The following is a 15,176-nucleotide window of genomic DNA, read 5'->3' on the forward strand; positions in this document are numbered from 1 at the left end:
AATGAGATGAATGTATTTTTGAAGAGATGGCAGCAGAGTGGCAAAGGAGATTAACAGTGATCACAGCAATGCTTGTTGGCTTCAGAGAGCGAGAGCGAGAGCGAGCGGCAGAACCTCCCCCTGTTCACTGATTCATCTCTCCTTCAGCCACAGGCAGACGCAGCACAGGAAGGTACAGAGGGATGAGAAAGCTTTACTTCTCTGTTTTCTGCCTATTGATCAAAGGACATGAAAAAACACAGGGGGAAAAAAGATACAGGAAAAAGCTGAAAACGTTGCGCTTGACACTTTCTGCTCTTTCCCCTCTTACAACATATTCTTAATATTATCTGCCCGGTGTTTACTCTTGTTTGTGTCCACATTTATTCCAGCAGTATTTATCTCTTTTATATTGAGACGAACAGATGAACTTTGAAAAATGAGGACTAATGAGTTTCGTCCTTCAGGTCATATAAAGTGCAACTTGGACCAAATCCACGTTGATCTCTGCTAACTGAAATGCATGTCTGATATGGAAATGACAAAAACGCTATTGTGGGGAAATGACTTCACCTGTTCCTGCTGAAGCAAAATGTCTTATTTGCCAGTCATGTTTTAAGATAGTGACAATTTTCTTTCGGAAATACCAGACAGTTAGATTCATCTCAATCCAAGAAGAAGAAATAAACCCTGATCCAAGACAAAAAGTGAAGATGAAAGGGATTTTTAAATTAATCTAATTGTAAATAAATTCCTCATGTGTTGCTGTTGATTAGATAACATGTTATTTTAAATAGAATAAAAATCTTTGAGTATTTCTTCCTGCAGTGTTTCTAAAATTCCAAGACACTGAACAACACAGAGAATCCTCTGTACTCTGAAGCAGTCTTACTCTCAGACGCCGTGCTTTTATTTCACTGACATGATAGATGCTGCAGAAAAATCTCAGCTGCTTTAACTCTTCAACAACTTGACACTGTATCTTCATTTCAACAGAAAAAGTCTCTGCAAAGCCAAATCCTCGCATTTCTACCTCTTGAGTGGATTATTCTCAAAGGTCACAGTGTAAATGTTTATCTCTGCATGATGATATGAGTCAGTACGTGCAATTGTGTGTGTGATTTTATGTTTGTGTCTTGTTCTAACAGGCGAGACAGCAGTAGCGGCGTACTGTGTGTCTGATCGGAGTCCGGTTGCGAGGAGTGGTGAGCTGTGTGAACCCTCTACCGCATTTTCATGGAAAGCATCTCTTTGGGGGCCTGCAGGTTTTCAATACGCTCATTTACACATCAAAACAGCACAGGAAAGGGATAGTGCTCAAGGGGGGTGAGGGACTGCAGAAGGAGGGAGGGCAGGGTAATGAAGGATGCTTTATTTTCTCTTTTTTCCCCCTCAGGGGTGGGTAGGGGTTTAAGTTTATGAGGGAGGCGCATTGATGCCATAATGATCGCCTTTAATCAGACCCGTGACCAGATGGAGGGATTTCTCCTCAGCAGACAAAAACATGGCGTCAGCAGCTGAAGCGGGAAAGGTGTTTTTACGCCCCTTTACAAAAAATAAATGTACAAATCCCTACAAATAGACCTGTTCTGTGTTGCTCCAGAACAAATACTCTGTTAAGCTCACAGTCAACACAATGAAATATTCCTGAGAAACCTATGAGGAAAAGTGTTGGCTTTTCTGGGAGTAGTCTCAATTTTGGCCCAGACAAACTTGCTGCTCAGTGCGACTGACACTATTTAACCTTCTGAGCCAGAAGAGAAGAAAAACAGCGCGGAGACTCAGCCAAACTAAATCGTATGAGCGAGACAGAGCTTACTTACTCCTGAAGTTGGACATTACTGGAAGTTGGGGTGGGGTCTCCTTCACAACAAGCTTGGTGCTGATTGGTTGCTGCTGCTCAAGCACTGCAGACCTCAGGTGTGTGTGTGTGTGTGTGTGTGTGTGTGTGTGTGTGTGTGTGTGTGTGTGTGTGTGTGTGTGTGTGTGTGTGTGTGTGTGTGTGTGTGTGTGTGTGTAAAGGTGTTCCCGGCAGCCACATCTCTGGCGCCAAAGCAGCCACAGCTCAAACAAACTCTGTTTTTGGAATGAAGCTTTATTCCTTGACTCTATCTGAAGCACTGTGCTCCTCTGTGATTCCTTTCCTCTGCGAAAGAGAGGGGCTAAAAATAGCTGTCAGTGATCTGGAAATGTAGTGATAGAATTCATGTTTGTGGAAAAAGAAACCGAGCAAAAAGACACCCTGTGCGGCTATAAAAGTCATTTCTGTTTACTTTTGGGATTTTTATAAAACCTGTCTTACTCATTCAGCAAACACATAGGGAAAAGAGGAAGGGCAAGAAAATGCTGAAAAGTAAAAAAAGAGGTCTAAACAAAGCTGAAGAACACAAACTTGCCCTCTGTTCTACCCCCGTGTCCTTAACCCTCTGCTGCCACCTCCTTCCTATCTAATCAGTGCAGCTCAGCGCAGGTGGGACAGGCTGGTTTGTGTCTCACACAGCAAGTGTTTGGCCTCTCTAGGTCATGTCACTGGAGTGTAAACTGGGAAGGAAGCACGCGCCCCCCTTCAGGCGCCCATGAACTGGAACATGTGTCTGAAACACCACCAGCCGAGACTCTGGCTGGGGGAGCGCTCCAAGCAAAACAGCCTCTTTTTTTTCATAGTTAAATGTGATCCACGCGGTGTCAGGGTCCAGGATTGCAACGCTCGCCTGCCAAGCCATAGCCAACCTCTACAATGGCTAAGTAATGAAAACAAAAAAGGGGAGGATGTTGGTAGTTAACCCACATCTTGGTTTGCAGAAGGAAGGAATAAGTAATTAAGGTTAACTCAGGCATTGCACAGAGTTGAAGTGTGGTTAATTTACTACAGAGACATAATACAGCTTTGATTTAGACCCATGTCTTGAACACTAACGTGTGCTGTAGTATATTCTGCTGGATTGCAAATGGTGGAAAAATGAAAACAAAACAACTTTTAACCTCTGGACATGTCAGCCTGCTTCACACCGCTCAGGTTCCACTAAATGTAATGAAAATAAGCTCCCGGTCATCACATTTTTTCCATGCCATCACTCCCATGTGCTGCTGCTGGTGACACGGCACACAATTACACAGACAGAATAATCAATCCCGCTGCTGTCAAACATTGTAATTTGCACCGTGTTTTTCTGTGGAACGACGTGCTGTGTGTGGCGGTAATTTACCTTGGCACTTAAATTGTTAAAGTCCCCGTAATGTAACAGCTATTTATTATTTACTTTTTATGGACCATGTGAGCACACAGTGGCTCTTGTGCATTATTAACTGGACTTTTATTACTGAAATGTTAGTGCAAAGGCTAAACATAGGGAGTTTATTAAGGAAAATAATGTTATACACACTTTTTCTCTGAGTAACTCATTGATTATTCCTAACTGATGGTTGCATTGTTTTCTTAGCCAAAAATAAAGGCAGTTTATCAAACTCCAAACATCTACACATGGGACAATCTGGATCTTTTCTATAATACAATTCCCTTAATTTATACCAGAAACACAGCTTCCAAAGCCACAAACCACATAAAAACTTAATTATTAAGTTCAAAAATCCATCTACTCAATGAACAACCACAATTCTAAGCGCCTGTGCTTAACCTAAATCTGCCAGTGAGACCATGCGATACGTCTGAAATCCATCTGAGATTGGTCCTCTAAGATCAAAGTGCTGAGTGTTTGCGAAGGGATCAAATAGAGCAGCAAGAGGGCAACGACAATGATTTTATGGAAGGATTAGAACAGCCATTAATTAAATATATTCCTCCCGCTCCTGCATTTCTGAAGACGGTGAAGCAAACATTAATACTTGCCACGGTTTGCCACTCTATTCATCAGTAATTCTCTTTGAGGATTATTGTTGGGGACGCCTCTGGGATTAGTAGCATGCACTTGAAAGACAACACATTTGGCAGGGAGAACCTCTGTAACAAAAAAAATGGAGAATCCCCGGAGGAGAATGGCAGGAAAATCAGGAAAAGAAGACTAAAACGAGCCAGCGTTTTTGACTATTAAATCTGTAACCGTTTGAGTCTGTAAGAATTTTTAAATATTCATTAAAAGCTACTGTGAGAGAGTTACGAACAATAACACCAGGCAGCTAGGATTTGAACATGAATTCCACACATTTATTATCCTCCAAAAAGGCCAGAACCAATTTTTTTAAAAAGGCACTTCATTTCCCTTTTAATAAATGCATCTAAACAACAAATCTGATAAGAGCCAACTTTAAATTAAATATATTTACAATAAATAAAACATTTATACAGATTTATACATGTAATCATGCCACTTTCACGGAGGAAAACACTTCCCAAGATACCTCCTATACCTCTTTTTTTTGCTTTGAAACACTGGGCATGACTACTGCACAGAAAAATATGGGTAACAATACTGAACATTTCCCTTTATGCATTGAATACTGTTTATAGATAGTTTTTCATAGTGACGCTAGTACCTGTGTGTCCCTCGGCAGCAGTAGCAGAGCAGCAACTGACATTTCAATTCATCTTCTTACAAAGTCTTTAGCAGCTCCTCACTCAGGGCATTGGTGTGTGCATATGTGTCTGTGAGTGTATGTGGTTGCATTTAGCAGTGTGTGTGTGTGTGTGTGTGTGTGTGTGTGTGTGTGTGTGTGTGTGTGTGTGTGTGTGTGTGTGTGTGTGTGTGTGTGTGTGTGTGTGTGTGTGTGTGTGTGTGTGTGTTTGTCTCTGTCATGCTCCCTGTCAGACATGTGTAGGGTTGTCTGAGTGCAGGTCAGTCTTGGCCATGTGCAGAACCACAGCAGGAGATTTGTAGTGGCAGTGCGTGCTGCCGCAGCTGACCCCGCTGCAGGGTTTTCTGCTTCTAGTCCTGTCTGTGAGCTTCCGGCTGCATAGCCCCTGCCAGGTCTGCAGGGTCTTAGAGCTCCACACCCATACGCCACTGGTGATGCCCACCACCAGTGACATGAAGATCTTCAACATGAACACGGCCACTGTGGGCACAGACGTGTGCAGCGAGCAGTCCCCGCTGAGACCGTTAAACGAGCCACACTTCATCTGCAGCCCCCTCAGCTTCCAGTAGTCCATGTTTAGCCTCTCGTAGAAGTAGCAGACTATGACGCAGGTGGCCGGCACCGTGTACAGGATGGAGTAGATGCCGATTTTCACCATGAGCTTTTCCAGCTTCTCTGTGTTGGTGCCCTCCGTCTTCATCACTTTCCGGATGTGGAAGAGAGCCACAAAGCCAGTGAGGATGAAGGAGGTGCCGATGATCAGGTAGCAGGACAGAGGGATGAGGACGAAGCCTGTGAGCGCCCCGGGGTCCATGCTCCCCACGTAGCACAGCCCGGTCAGCTCATCTCCAGCCACCTTCCTCATTGTGAGGATGATGATGGTCTTCAAAGCTGGAATGCCCCACGCAGCCATGTGGAAGTAGTTGCTGTGAGCTTCGATGGCCTCGTGGCCCCACTTCTTCCCTGCAGCCAGGAACCAGGTGAGGGTGAGGATGACCCACCAAATAGAAGAGGCCATGCCAAAGTAGTAGAGGATGAGGAAGACGATGGTGCAGCCTGTGGACTCCAGCCCTTCCTGGATGATGTACGGTTCTCCGTTCTCCCGGTCGCAGGCGATGTTCTCAGCCCCGGCTACTGAGCGGATGATGAATGCCACAGAGTAGACGTTGTAACACATTGAGAGGAAGATGATGGGGCGCTCCGGGTACTGGAAGCGATGGGGCTCCAGGAGGAAAGTGAGTACGGTGAAGGCGGTGGAGACGAAGCAGAGGGTGGACCACACTGTCATCCAAATGAAGGCAAAGTCTTTGTCCTGCCTGGACCAGAAGACGTCTACAGCAGGGGAGCAGCGTGGGGCACACGACTGGCTCTTCTCCACAAACTGGAATTTTTCCGGGTTCTCGCAGCCTGGGGGGCGACCACTGCTGGGGCCCATTGGCCTGGGGCGATGGGGCACCGTAAGCATGCCATCACCCTTCTTGACCTCGGTCCTGGTTTCATTCTCGGGCGCCTCCATGCACAAGGCGTTGGGGTCGTTTCTGGTGGGCAGCTTGGAGCAGTTTAGCGATTCTGGCCAGGTGTAGCTGAACTTCTTCATGATAGGGACACACCTCTCCCTGGCCTGCTCACACATGGGTCTGCAGGCTGGGATGGAGGTCGACACTTTGTCCGTGCACATGGGGGCGTAGAGGGAGCAGAGGAAGAAGCGGAGGTGCACATCACAGCCATAAGTCACCAGAGTGGCAAACTCGTTCAGCTTGATAGCAGCCTCGTTCTGGTCGTCGTGGTCCATGAAATTGGGCATCCGCGTGAGGTTATAGCCGATGCCGACGCACATGGGGATCGTGATTGCCTCGCACTTGGCCGGTCTGTCTCGCTCCAGGTCGTAGGAGCCTATCTCAAAGCTGGAGCCAGATATCACCAGCAAACACCACAACACAATCACAACCTTCAGCCGACAACCATCCATGCTCATTGTGGTAGTCAAAAACTGAGCAATGTCTTTTAAAAATAGTCATTAAAAAGTAAAAAACACGGGGTGGGTTACACCGCTATTTCTCCATGGCAAAGGCAGGTCCTAATGCAGCCTTTACCGTTACTGCTCCGTTAGAAAAAAACACTCCACAAAAGAAAAACCGCCTTAGAAAGAAAGTAGTTAAGAGTCCAATTATGAAGTGTTGAATTGAAACGTGTAATCCCACAGACAGTCGAGATAAAGGTCCGTAACTAAGACGTGACAGTCGCAAACTTCGACAAACAATGGAGGAAAATCATCTAAATTAAACGCCGTGTAAATCCTCAAAGCAACCGGAAGCAATCTTGGATAAAAAGCAGTATTCAAAGAGGCTGTTTTTCTGTTTCTTACGAGTCCAAATAGGCTGTTGAGCTGCGACTCTGTCTATGTTTGTCTTTCGCTCTCTGCTCTTCCTTCTCCGCTTTCAGGCTCGACACTGAAGTTAGAGAGCCGCTCAGTGGGACTTCAGCCGGGAAGAGACGGAGAGAGGAGGGGGGTGGGCGCTCCGTGACGCTCACATTTCAACCGGCAGCACCACACAAGGAAAATTATCAGACAGATGCTGGAGGATGGTCAAATACCTCTGACATTTCTGCTTTCAAATGTGTTCAGACCTTTTATTTGAGAGAAATGTCAAAACTACAATGTTTACATTAGGATTGCATTAACAACTTTAAGTATTTTAGACCTATGGTACTTATAACCAGCACCTAAAATAGGCCAACTATATTTCAGTGGTGGAATGTAATAGACACTCACCCAAGTAGGGTGAGGCTTTTGCACTTTACTTTAGTATTTCCATTTCAAACTTGGGCTACATTTAAACTCTGCTGCAGTTAAGAGGAAATATGGCAACTCTTAGGCATAAGGGACACAAGAATATGAGTAGTAGGCTACCTAGGAACACATATTTTTAATTAATGAATCACATTTTATATAATTGCCAGCCATTGTGTTATTTTTTACATACAGGCTCGACTGGTTACCACCAACTAAAACAGCCAACAACAACAACAATGACACTTAGACACTGATGCATCAGTTTAATAATTCAATGATATACAATAGGCTACCACTTATTTTTTGTACATTTTGCTAAGGTAACCTTTTGAATGCTTTACTTTCAGGCTGTTGTATTGCTACTTCTCAAGTAATCTAAATATGCCATTTCTACTTCAAAGTCCAGATGTATAATCAGAAAAAGTGTTTGTGTTGGTTATACCTAGGATCCCTTGTCATATTATTGTAAGTTGACATTTGTATGCGTGGAAATAAGATTTTAACAAACTTGAGTAAAAATATGAAAGTATAATAGACAAAATACTTAGAAAAATAATTATATGCAGCATAATTAGAATATGTTTTACATATGGTCAGTGCAATATTAAAACTGATGCATTAATGTGCAAGCAATTTAAGGTATGTGTATACTTAAGCCTACTTTTGTATGTTTTAAAGTTGTAATTTGCTAAGTAACTAGAAACTGTAATTGTTGGATGAAATAGTACAGTCGGTTATCAACAAAATGTGAAAATGAACACCAAATGAATCTGGAACAATGAGTAATAAGCTTTAAGAGTGATGGAGCAAAATACAAATTGTGAGTGCATAACTTCCTCCTCTGGATCCCTCAGACTCTGCCTTTATTGCTGAAAAACTAGTATAGTTTTTCCTCCAATATAGTTGTAGAAAAGAAAAGCCCACTCCTCTTGTAAAGCGATAGTCCCAGCGGAGTTTTACTGTTGCTGACTCATAATTACTCTGTCACCATTTTCTGCTAATGTTTTCATTCAGTATAATGTGAAACTTTATTGAGCCCCGCAGGTCAGATCTCTTCTGTAAAACAAAGCTCTCGTGCAGCTGGTGGAGAGTTTCACTGCCTTGCTTAAGGACATGTTGGCAGACGGCAGGTGCTTTAAGAGTCGACTCGTTAGCAATGGTCTCTGTAAAAAAGCAAAAACAAAGACACGTGTACAATTAATCCATAATTATGATGATTTGAATTGGAATGGCAAAACAGTGCACAGAATCAGGCATAACATGCAACAAATGGATGCAGCAGTGATTGTGCTGCGAAAGGACTATTGTTTCCATCTAGTGGCAGAGTGGGGAGAGCCTGCAGATCCACAGCTGTTCCAATGAGCATTTGATTTTTTCAGGGGCTGGAACTCAAGGATGTTGGCCTCTCGCCCTGCAGGACTGAATTGGCTGTCAACTGCATACTGTCTCTATTAGCCCCCGTGCTAAAACTCTGCTGTAGGCAGTTTTGCACAGGAATGGTCTAAAAGTGATTTGTTTCAAGTTGAATAAGCTGAGAAATAAGCACAACGCTTTTGACTGTTGCACATATGACAAAACACAATCAAAAAAGAAAAACGTTTTTGAAGGAATATTTGAACATTTTTGGGAAATAACAGTATTTTGTTGAGAGATAAGAAGCTTGATACCACTCTCCATGCTAAACAAGCCAATAAACAAGACTGGAAGACAAGGGATACAGCTAGCCTGTCGCTATCCACAGGTGACAAAATCCAGCACCTTCGAAGTTCACTGATTAACAAGTTATATGTTGTTTATTCATTAAAAAAAAACAAAAAAACCACATTGCACACGCATCAATTGTTAGAGTTTTTGTTTTTTACTGTAAAACCAAAACAATTAGTTTTACTTGTGATAAAAAAAACAAGATATCAATTGTTAATTTGTGAGCCTTAAAAGTCGTACCTTTGTCTCCCTGTTTCCAGTCTTTTGGCTAAACTAATCTAACCAACTGCAGGATCTATATTTGTATTTACTGAACAAATATGAACGTTGTATCTTATCTAACTCTAAGCAGGCCAGCATTTCAGCATTTCCCCCCAAGCTGAACTATTTATTTCAGACAACTGTATCCAACAATATTTAGATATTGTCCAATGAGGTGTGAAAATACTGCAGCCTAAATACTAAACTTTGTATGATAATCCTATAAATTTGCCTCTGACTTATGAAGGAAAATCTCTTCGATAGGACAAATTGAACTAGATGAAGGCACTGTGTGCAGTTTTATCAGATCTGGCGTCAGGTATAAAAAAAAGCCTCCAACTTTCAAATTAAGCCTGATCGAGCGTGAGAGGAAATACATTCCAGACTATGAGATGATATCTTATTGTACGTCAGTGCCAAGGCTTTGGGTGAATCAAATAGAAATGCTTTGACTGAAGTTTCATTACTAACTTCTCCACTTTAACATTCGTTAGGTTCACACTTCAAAGACCAGGGGGTCATTGGAGAAGGTTTAGTGAAGCCCGATTGTGCCCTTAGAAGGCCTCAGATTATAATCGGACTGATATCTCTCTCCAAGGTAAGCACAACATATCAGGACGCATTAGTATATAAGTCACAGAGCCTCTTAAGGTGGGAGCACCAGTGGATCAAGGTTTGACTCTCAAACTAGTTGGGATTAAAGTAAACTAACCCTAAATATGTGTGAGTGAGGGTTGAACTAAAAAGCAAATGTATTGATGCTAATAGTTTATTATCAACATTTTAGTAACTTAAAATAATTGTCACAGATTTAGGAAAAAACGATTATTTTCTCTTCTGCAAAGAGTTTGAGGAGAAGCCTACTTTTATTTCTGCAAATTTAAAGCTGCATACAAGTAGTCCCTTTCACACATGCACTGCAATCCTCACTGTAGTATTTCCAGTAAGTGATAACGCACATGACACATCTCCTGTTGTGCGAAAGTGAAACTCAGGTCAATGTCAAGACCTGATTGGGTTCATATAAGAAAAAACAGCTGGAAACAACAGGGGGAACAGATTGTCCTGCTCCAGCTGGCTCCTTTTTATTTTGTAGGTTTCAAAGGTTTTTGTACAAATGAAACAAAATAGATGTAACATGTAAATCAGTGGTGTTTCTGGGTGCTGGTAGTCAGATTTAAGCTAGCTGTTTCCCCCAAAGCTAAGCTAAACAGCTGCTGCTTCTAGCTTATATTTGTATCGAATATGAAATACATATCTATGTTCTTATCTAACTCTTTGCAATAAAAAGTTAATTACCGTAGTTTCCAAAATGTCAAATGTTAGAAACGAACAATTGAGCACATTGAGTTTGGGTGGCTTTTCATTTTCCTTTGCGTTCTTGGGACCACATAAAGAATAAATGGCACTGAGCTGCTGATCAGTTTAGGAGACACGAGGTCTGACCGCACCACTGTTTGTGTCCTGGACCCTACAATAGGATACCATTGTGCTTTCTTTGTGTATTTTTATTTCACCTAATCGTGTTATTTCTTCTTGAAACGAACATAGAACGGAAAAGAAGTTGGACTATGTGCAACTGAGTATTTCGATTTGCTGGCTTGCCGCTGATTTGTTTTAGGAAGGTCAATGCTATTTACTTTGCCATTTTCTGGAGGAAATGGATATATGCTATATATTTCTCCCCCTGCTGGCGCTTACCCGCTCATAATACTGCCGTTTGTCAAGGTTCTGTATGTCTTTGTAATAACTAGCCTCCACAAAGAACCCCCCGTATTTTATTTCACACATTCATCAAGCGATCTGGTGGAGTGTGGGCCTTGTAATTACTACCTCTTACTTATTGGTTATCATATATCAGGCACAAAGCTATAAACATCCTGCAGAGAACAATGAGAGAGCCTTGCCACAGCCCGACATGACATTAGAGACACGGGCTGTCTGAGATTGTTATGGGTGTAATAAGAGACACCTCACACTTAAAGCAATACATCTGGACCAGTGTACTGCCTTTGACAGGGAGTATAATGGCAAATTGTTAAGGCTTGGATCATGTAATCATGTCTTTGTTCGCATTGTGTAGTAATACTCTGTAATTTATGCAGTGCCAGGGGAATGAGCACAGGAGACGAGTGAAAGCTAGCAGCAGTTTTCTTATTTTCTAATCACCACTTCAGAGTTATGATGTCTTTTAAAGTTTTCACTTCTTTTTGAATCCACAATTGAAAATGACTGTTTGCTGTAATGAGAGGACACTGGGTACAAAATGTCTCCGTTTCACTGTTATGCAATTTATGTAGCGCTATTAGGTGAGGGAGTGAATGGGCCTGATTCTTCACCTCAGTCCATCTGTGTTCCTCATCCTCTACTGTTTTGAAATGAGATAATGTCCTTTACAGCCTGTCTACAGCAGGTAGCGGGAACAACTCTAATGTCATATCCTCAAAAGGTCCGCATTACTGGAATTAAAACAGCGGATCATTTACCCTCAAAGGTTGTAAATTATCCAAGCTCCTTTGACATTTATATACAAAGAACTGTGTTTTGAGTATGAATGCATCCAAGCCAAACAATCCACTAGACATTCTCACTTTTTTGGTGGTATGTCCACACTTGAAAACATTCAAAGTATGCTTTCGAATGCCAGCATGGATACCATAATCACTTGATTTATGTTTTAGCCGTTATAATAATGTCAGTCGATGGTCCCACAGTGCAATACACAGCGGAAATGTAGGAGCTACTCACAGCTGGAAAAAAGGTAAAAAAACAAATGGTGGCGCAATGGGAACAACAGCTCAAAACACAGAAATTAAAGTAATAAATCCTTGGAAGCATTTTTGACAGGGAAGTTAAGGTTTTGAATAGGTTTACTACAGTCATATTGTACTTGAACAGTTATCTGTCAACCTAGTGTGAATATACAGTGTATACTTTATCATACAAATATTTATTTTAGAATAATGGCACAGTCTCAGTTATATATCTGGAGTAAACCAACTGGCTACAGGAAACATTTTGGCAGTGTTACCAGCCCTTCTTTCAAGGACAGTGGCTACTTGTGGCTAACAAGGTTTCAACAAGTTGCCAGTAGATGGTTTGTATAAATAGGATAATTTATTTTCTACAGTTTAGAAGTGAAGGGTTGCACAGCAGATCAAAGCAGTCCAATCAGTGTTTTGGGTTTTAGGTATACTTAACTGTGGTTAAATTGACTGGAATAAAGGGTTTTCCTAACCCAAAAAATATGAAGATAAATCCAAATAGACCCCACCTTAACCAAGTGCAACACTGAAATAATTAACACATAAATTAATTAATAATCACAATACAATTATTTAAAAATAATGGCGCTTAAATGGCCCATTCTGCAAAATGACTACTTTAACTGTCGGTACTTTCAATTTATAATTGTACTTAAGTACAATTTTGAATGCAGGACTTATACTTGTACCTGAGTTTACACTGTAGTATTGTTACTTGTACTTAAGTAAAAATCTGAGTACTTCTTCCATCTTTGAATATAAGTAAACACTTCCAGTAATCTCACTAATTGTTTTTCTTAATAAGTCAACAAATTTAAGAAGTGCAAAAACTATTCATACTTAGTTGGAAACATTGGATTCTTATCTATAAAATGACCCATATATTAAAATAAAAGTGAGTTTTAGGTGGACTATTTCTGATATTGAGGGGCATCACCTTTAGCTAAATCTGCATCTCAAATATCACAAAGCTAAAAATACTTCGGAAAATGGGCTCTGAAACTATTTGACATACTTCCTTACTATATTTACATACATTCAAAAGCTGGAAGTATCTACAAATAATGACTTTAACATGGATTAATGAGTGCAGATTAATACGTCTATTTTAAGAGAATAATAATTGTATAGAAACAGTTGCCATACAACAGCTGTCCTCTCTCTGAACCATCCCACCCTGACTGTGACATAAGTTTAAAATGGCTCCTGTGGGAAAGAGGTCTATAGGGTTCCAGTCCTGCAGCTGAATCATCAACTAAAAAAAGCCATCTGGGAAACATGCAAAAAAAAGTTACAGATGTTTACAACAGCACTGAAGAGTTTAAGAGATTAAAGAGCCTCCTCCATGGGAGTAAAAAGGTGATGCTTTTGTGATGGTGTTTTTCTCACAGCAACCTCAGACAACACTATAACGTAACCATTTAAAAGACATTCAAAAAATTTCTTTTAATTTGATGTTTATCCATACTTTCAAGAGATCATGAAGTCAGCGCTTACATTACAGTCACATTTGAAAGGATGTTCTAAAATAAACATGGTCTCTTCCTTTGAGGGAATTTCACGAATGTGTCCACATTGTCCTTAACGTTTGAATCAGGAGATAATGCTGAGAAAGATAAAAAAATCTAAATTGAAATAGATGTATCTGTCTATATATGTGTGGGTGTTTGCACTGGAAGACTAATGCCGAGCAGCTCAATTTGCAACAGTTAAATTTGTCTGCTTTGTTTTTAAAGGCTGAAGTTTCCAGGCACACTCAGGTCCACTCTGGGATGCCCTTGGGGAGCAATGCAGTTGAAAGCAATACTACATCGCGGTCATACAGCCGTAGTGGAGAGCAGTGGGGGTGTTTTGAATGGCTGAGGCTTTGCACAGAGGGAAAGTGGGGTCAGAGGATTTAGAGTTATCTAAAGATATCGTTTTTAGGGGAGAGAGAAGCCTAAACAATGATATTTGGTTGTTTAAATGGTTTGAATGTCTGTGGTAGGGTATACGAATTGACAATGCCTGTTTGCAAAGGTTGTATAACTGGAAAATATGTTTTATTCTTCCTTCCAAGAATATGAATTCTCTGCAAACGTCCCGCTCTGGTAAGTGGTTGGATTGATTGTATTTCACTATGAGTCGGAGTGCAGCGAGTGAACGACTTTAGACTGCCAGCCAGGCCGGCCTGAAAGGACTAAAAATGGACCAAGGGGTGGGGGTGGTGGGCCGAGCAAGGTTAAATGAACAAGTAGAATATCTGACTTGAAATAACACTTGCAGTTGCCGTTTATTTTGTCAAGGGTCTGTCAATCAGCTTTAGATACTTACAGAATGAAAACACATAAAGCAAGGTTGAATTTCAAATATGGTTAGTACATTCTAACTTCATTTGCATTTCAAACCATTGTGAGAGAAAGTATTCATACTTTAGAATCAATTTAGAGTTTTGCTTTCTTGCTGAACGTTTTTTCATAAAGGCTAGACGGAAAACAGTCTATCAAAGGGTCACAACATCTGCCACTGCTAAAGCTGTAGTTAACAAGTTATATCTCACTTTTTAATCCGACAAAAAAATCTAAAAACAAGTTACATCAGAGTTATGAGTATTTCTTGTGTGTAAAACCACAAATTGTCTTTTTCTACTCTATTTTTATGTTTTTATCAAACTAACTATAGATATAACATGTCAATCTGTAAATTCAGAGGTGCTGGTAAAGGGTTTGTTGATATCTTTGGACAAGGCTAGGTTAGCTTTTTCCCTCCTTTTCCTTTCTTTCAGCTTAACAAAGCTGACAGGTTGCTGGCTGTAGTGTTGTATTTAATGTGCAAATGGCAAGAGAACGACTACGAGTATTTCCCAAAATGTCAATCAGTTTATTACATGTTTTAAATCCTTTCACATAAACAAGGAAATTGTTTGCATACTCTGCATTGTGCATTGCCTTTTTAAAGAAATCAGATCAAAGGTAACAAAATATCAAAGGGTAAAAGTCTAATAAGAGACAAAAGCTAGTTACATAAAATGTTATAATGAGCAGGCCCTGCATGTTTTGTAATAGTTGTTGGTCAAACTTTGCTCCGTTTTGGTAAACCATCCGGAGGTGCACAGGTTCAAGTTCAGCCCCCTGCCAGGCCCTCACATTTCACCCTCCTCTCTT

The 15,176-nt window shown here is 41.1% G+C and overlaps 1 protein-coding gene across 1 annotated transcript; it reads right to left on the minus strand.

Annotated features, from left to right (window-relative positions):
• Window positions 1–4,119: 4,119 nt before the first annotated feature.
• Window positions 4,120–7,049, minus strand: fzd9b (frizzled class receptor 9b). Its single transcript, XM_079673731.1, has one exon. It carries the CDS (start codon window positions 6,482–6,484, stop codon window positions 4,739–4,741), a length of 1,746 nt encoding a protein of 581 aa, XP_079529857.1. The 5' UTR covers window positions 6,485–7,049; the 3' UTR covers window positions 4,120–4,738.
• Window positions 7,050–15,176: the final 8,127 nt, after the last annotated feature.

This window comes from Notothenia rossii, assembly GCF_949606895.1.
Source record: "Notothenia rossii genome assembly, chromosome: 4".
Lineage (NCBI taxonomy): Eukaryota > Metazoa > Chordata > Actinopteri > Perciformes > Nototheniidae > Notothenia > Notothenia rossii.

What these genes read in the sequence shown, in the direction of transcription:
- fzd9b (XM_079673731.1), bottom strand. Translation starts at nt 6,484, where the DNA reads ATGAGCATGGATGGTTGTCGGCTGAAGGTTGTGATTGTGTTGTGGTGT.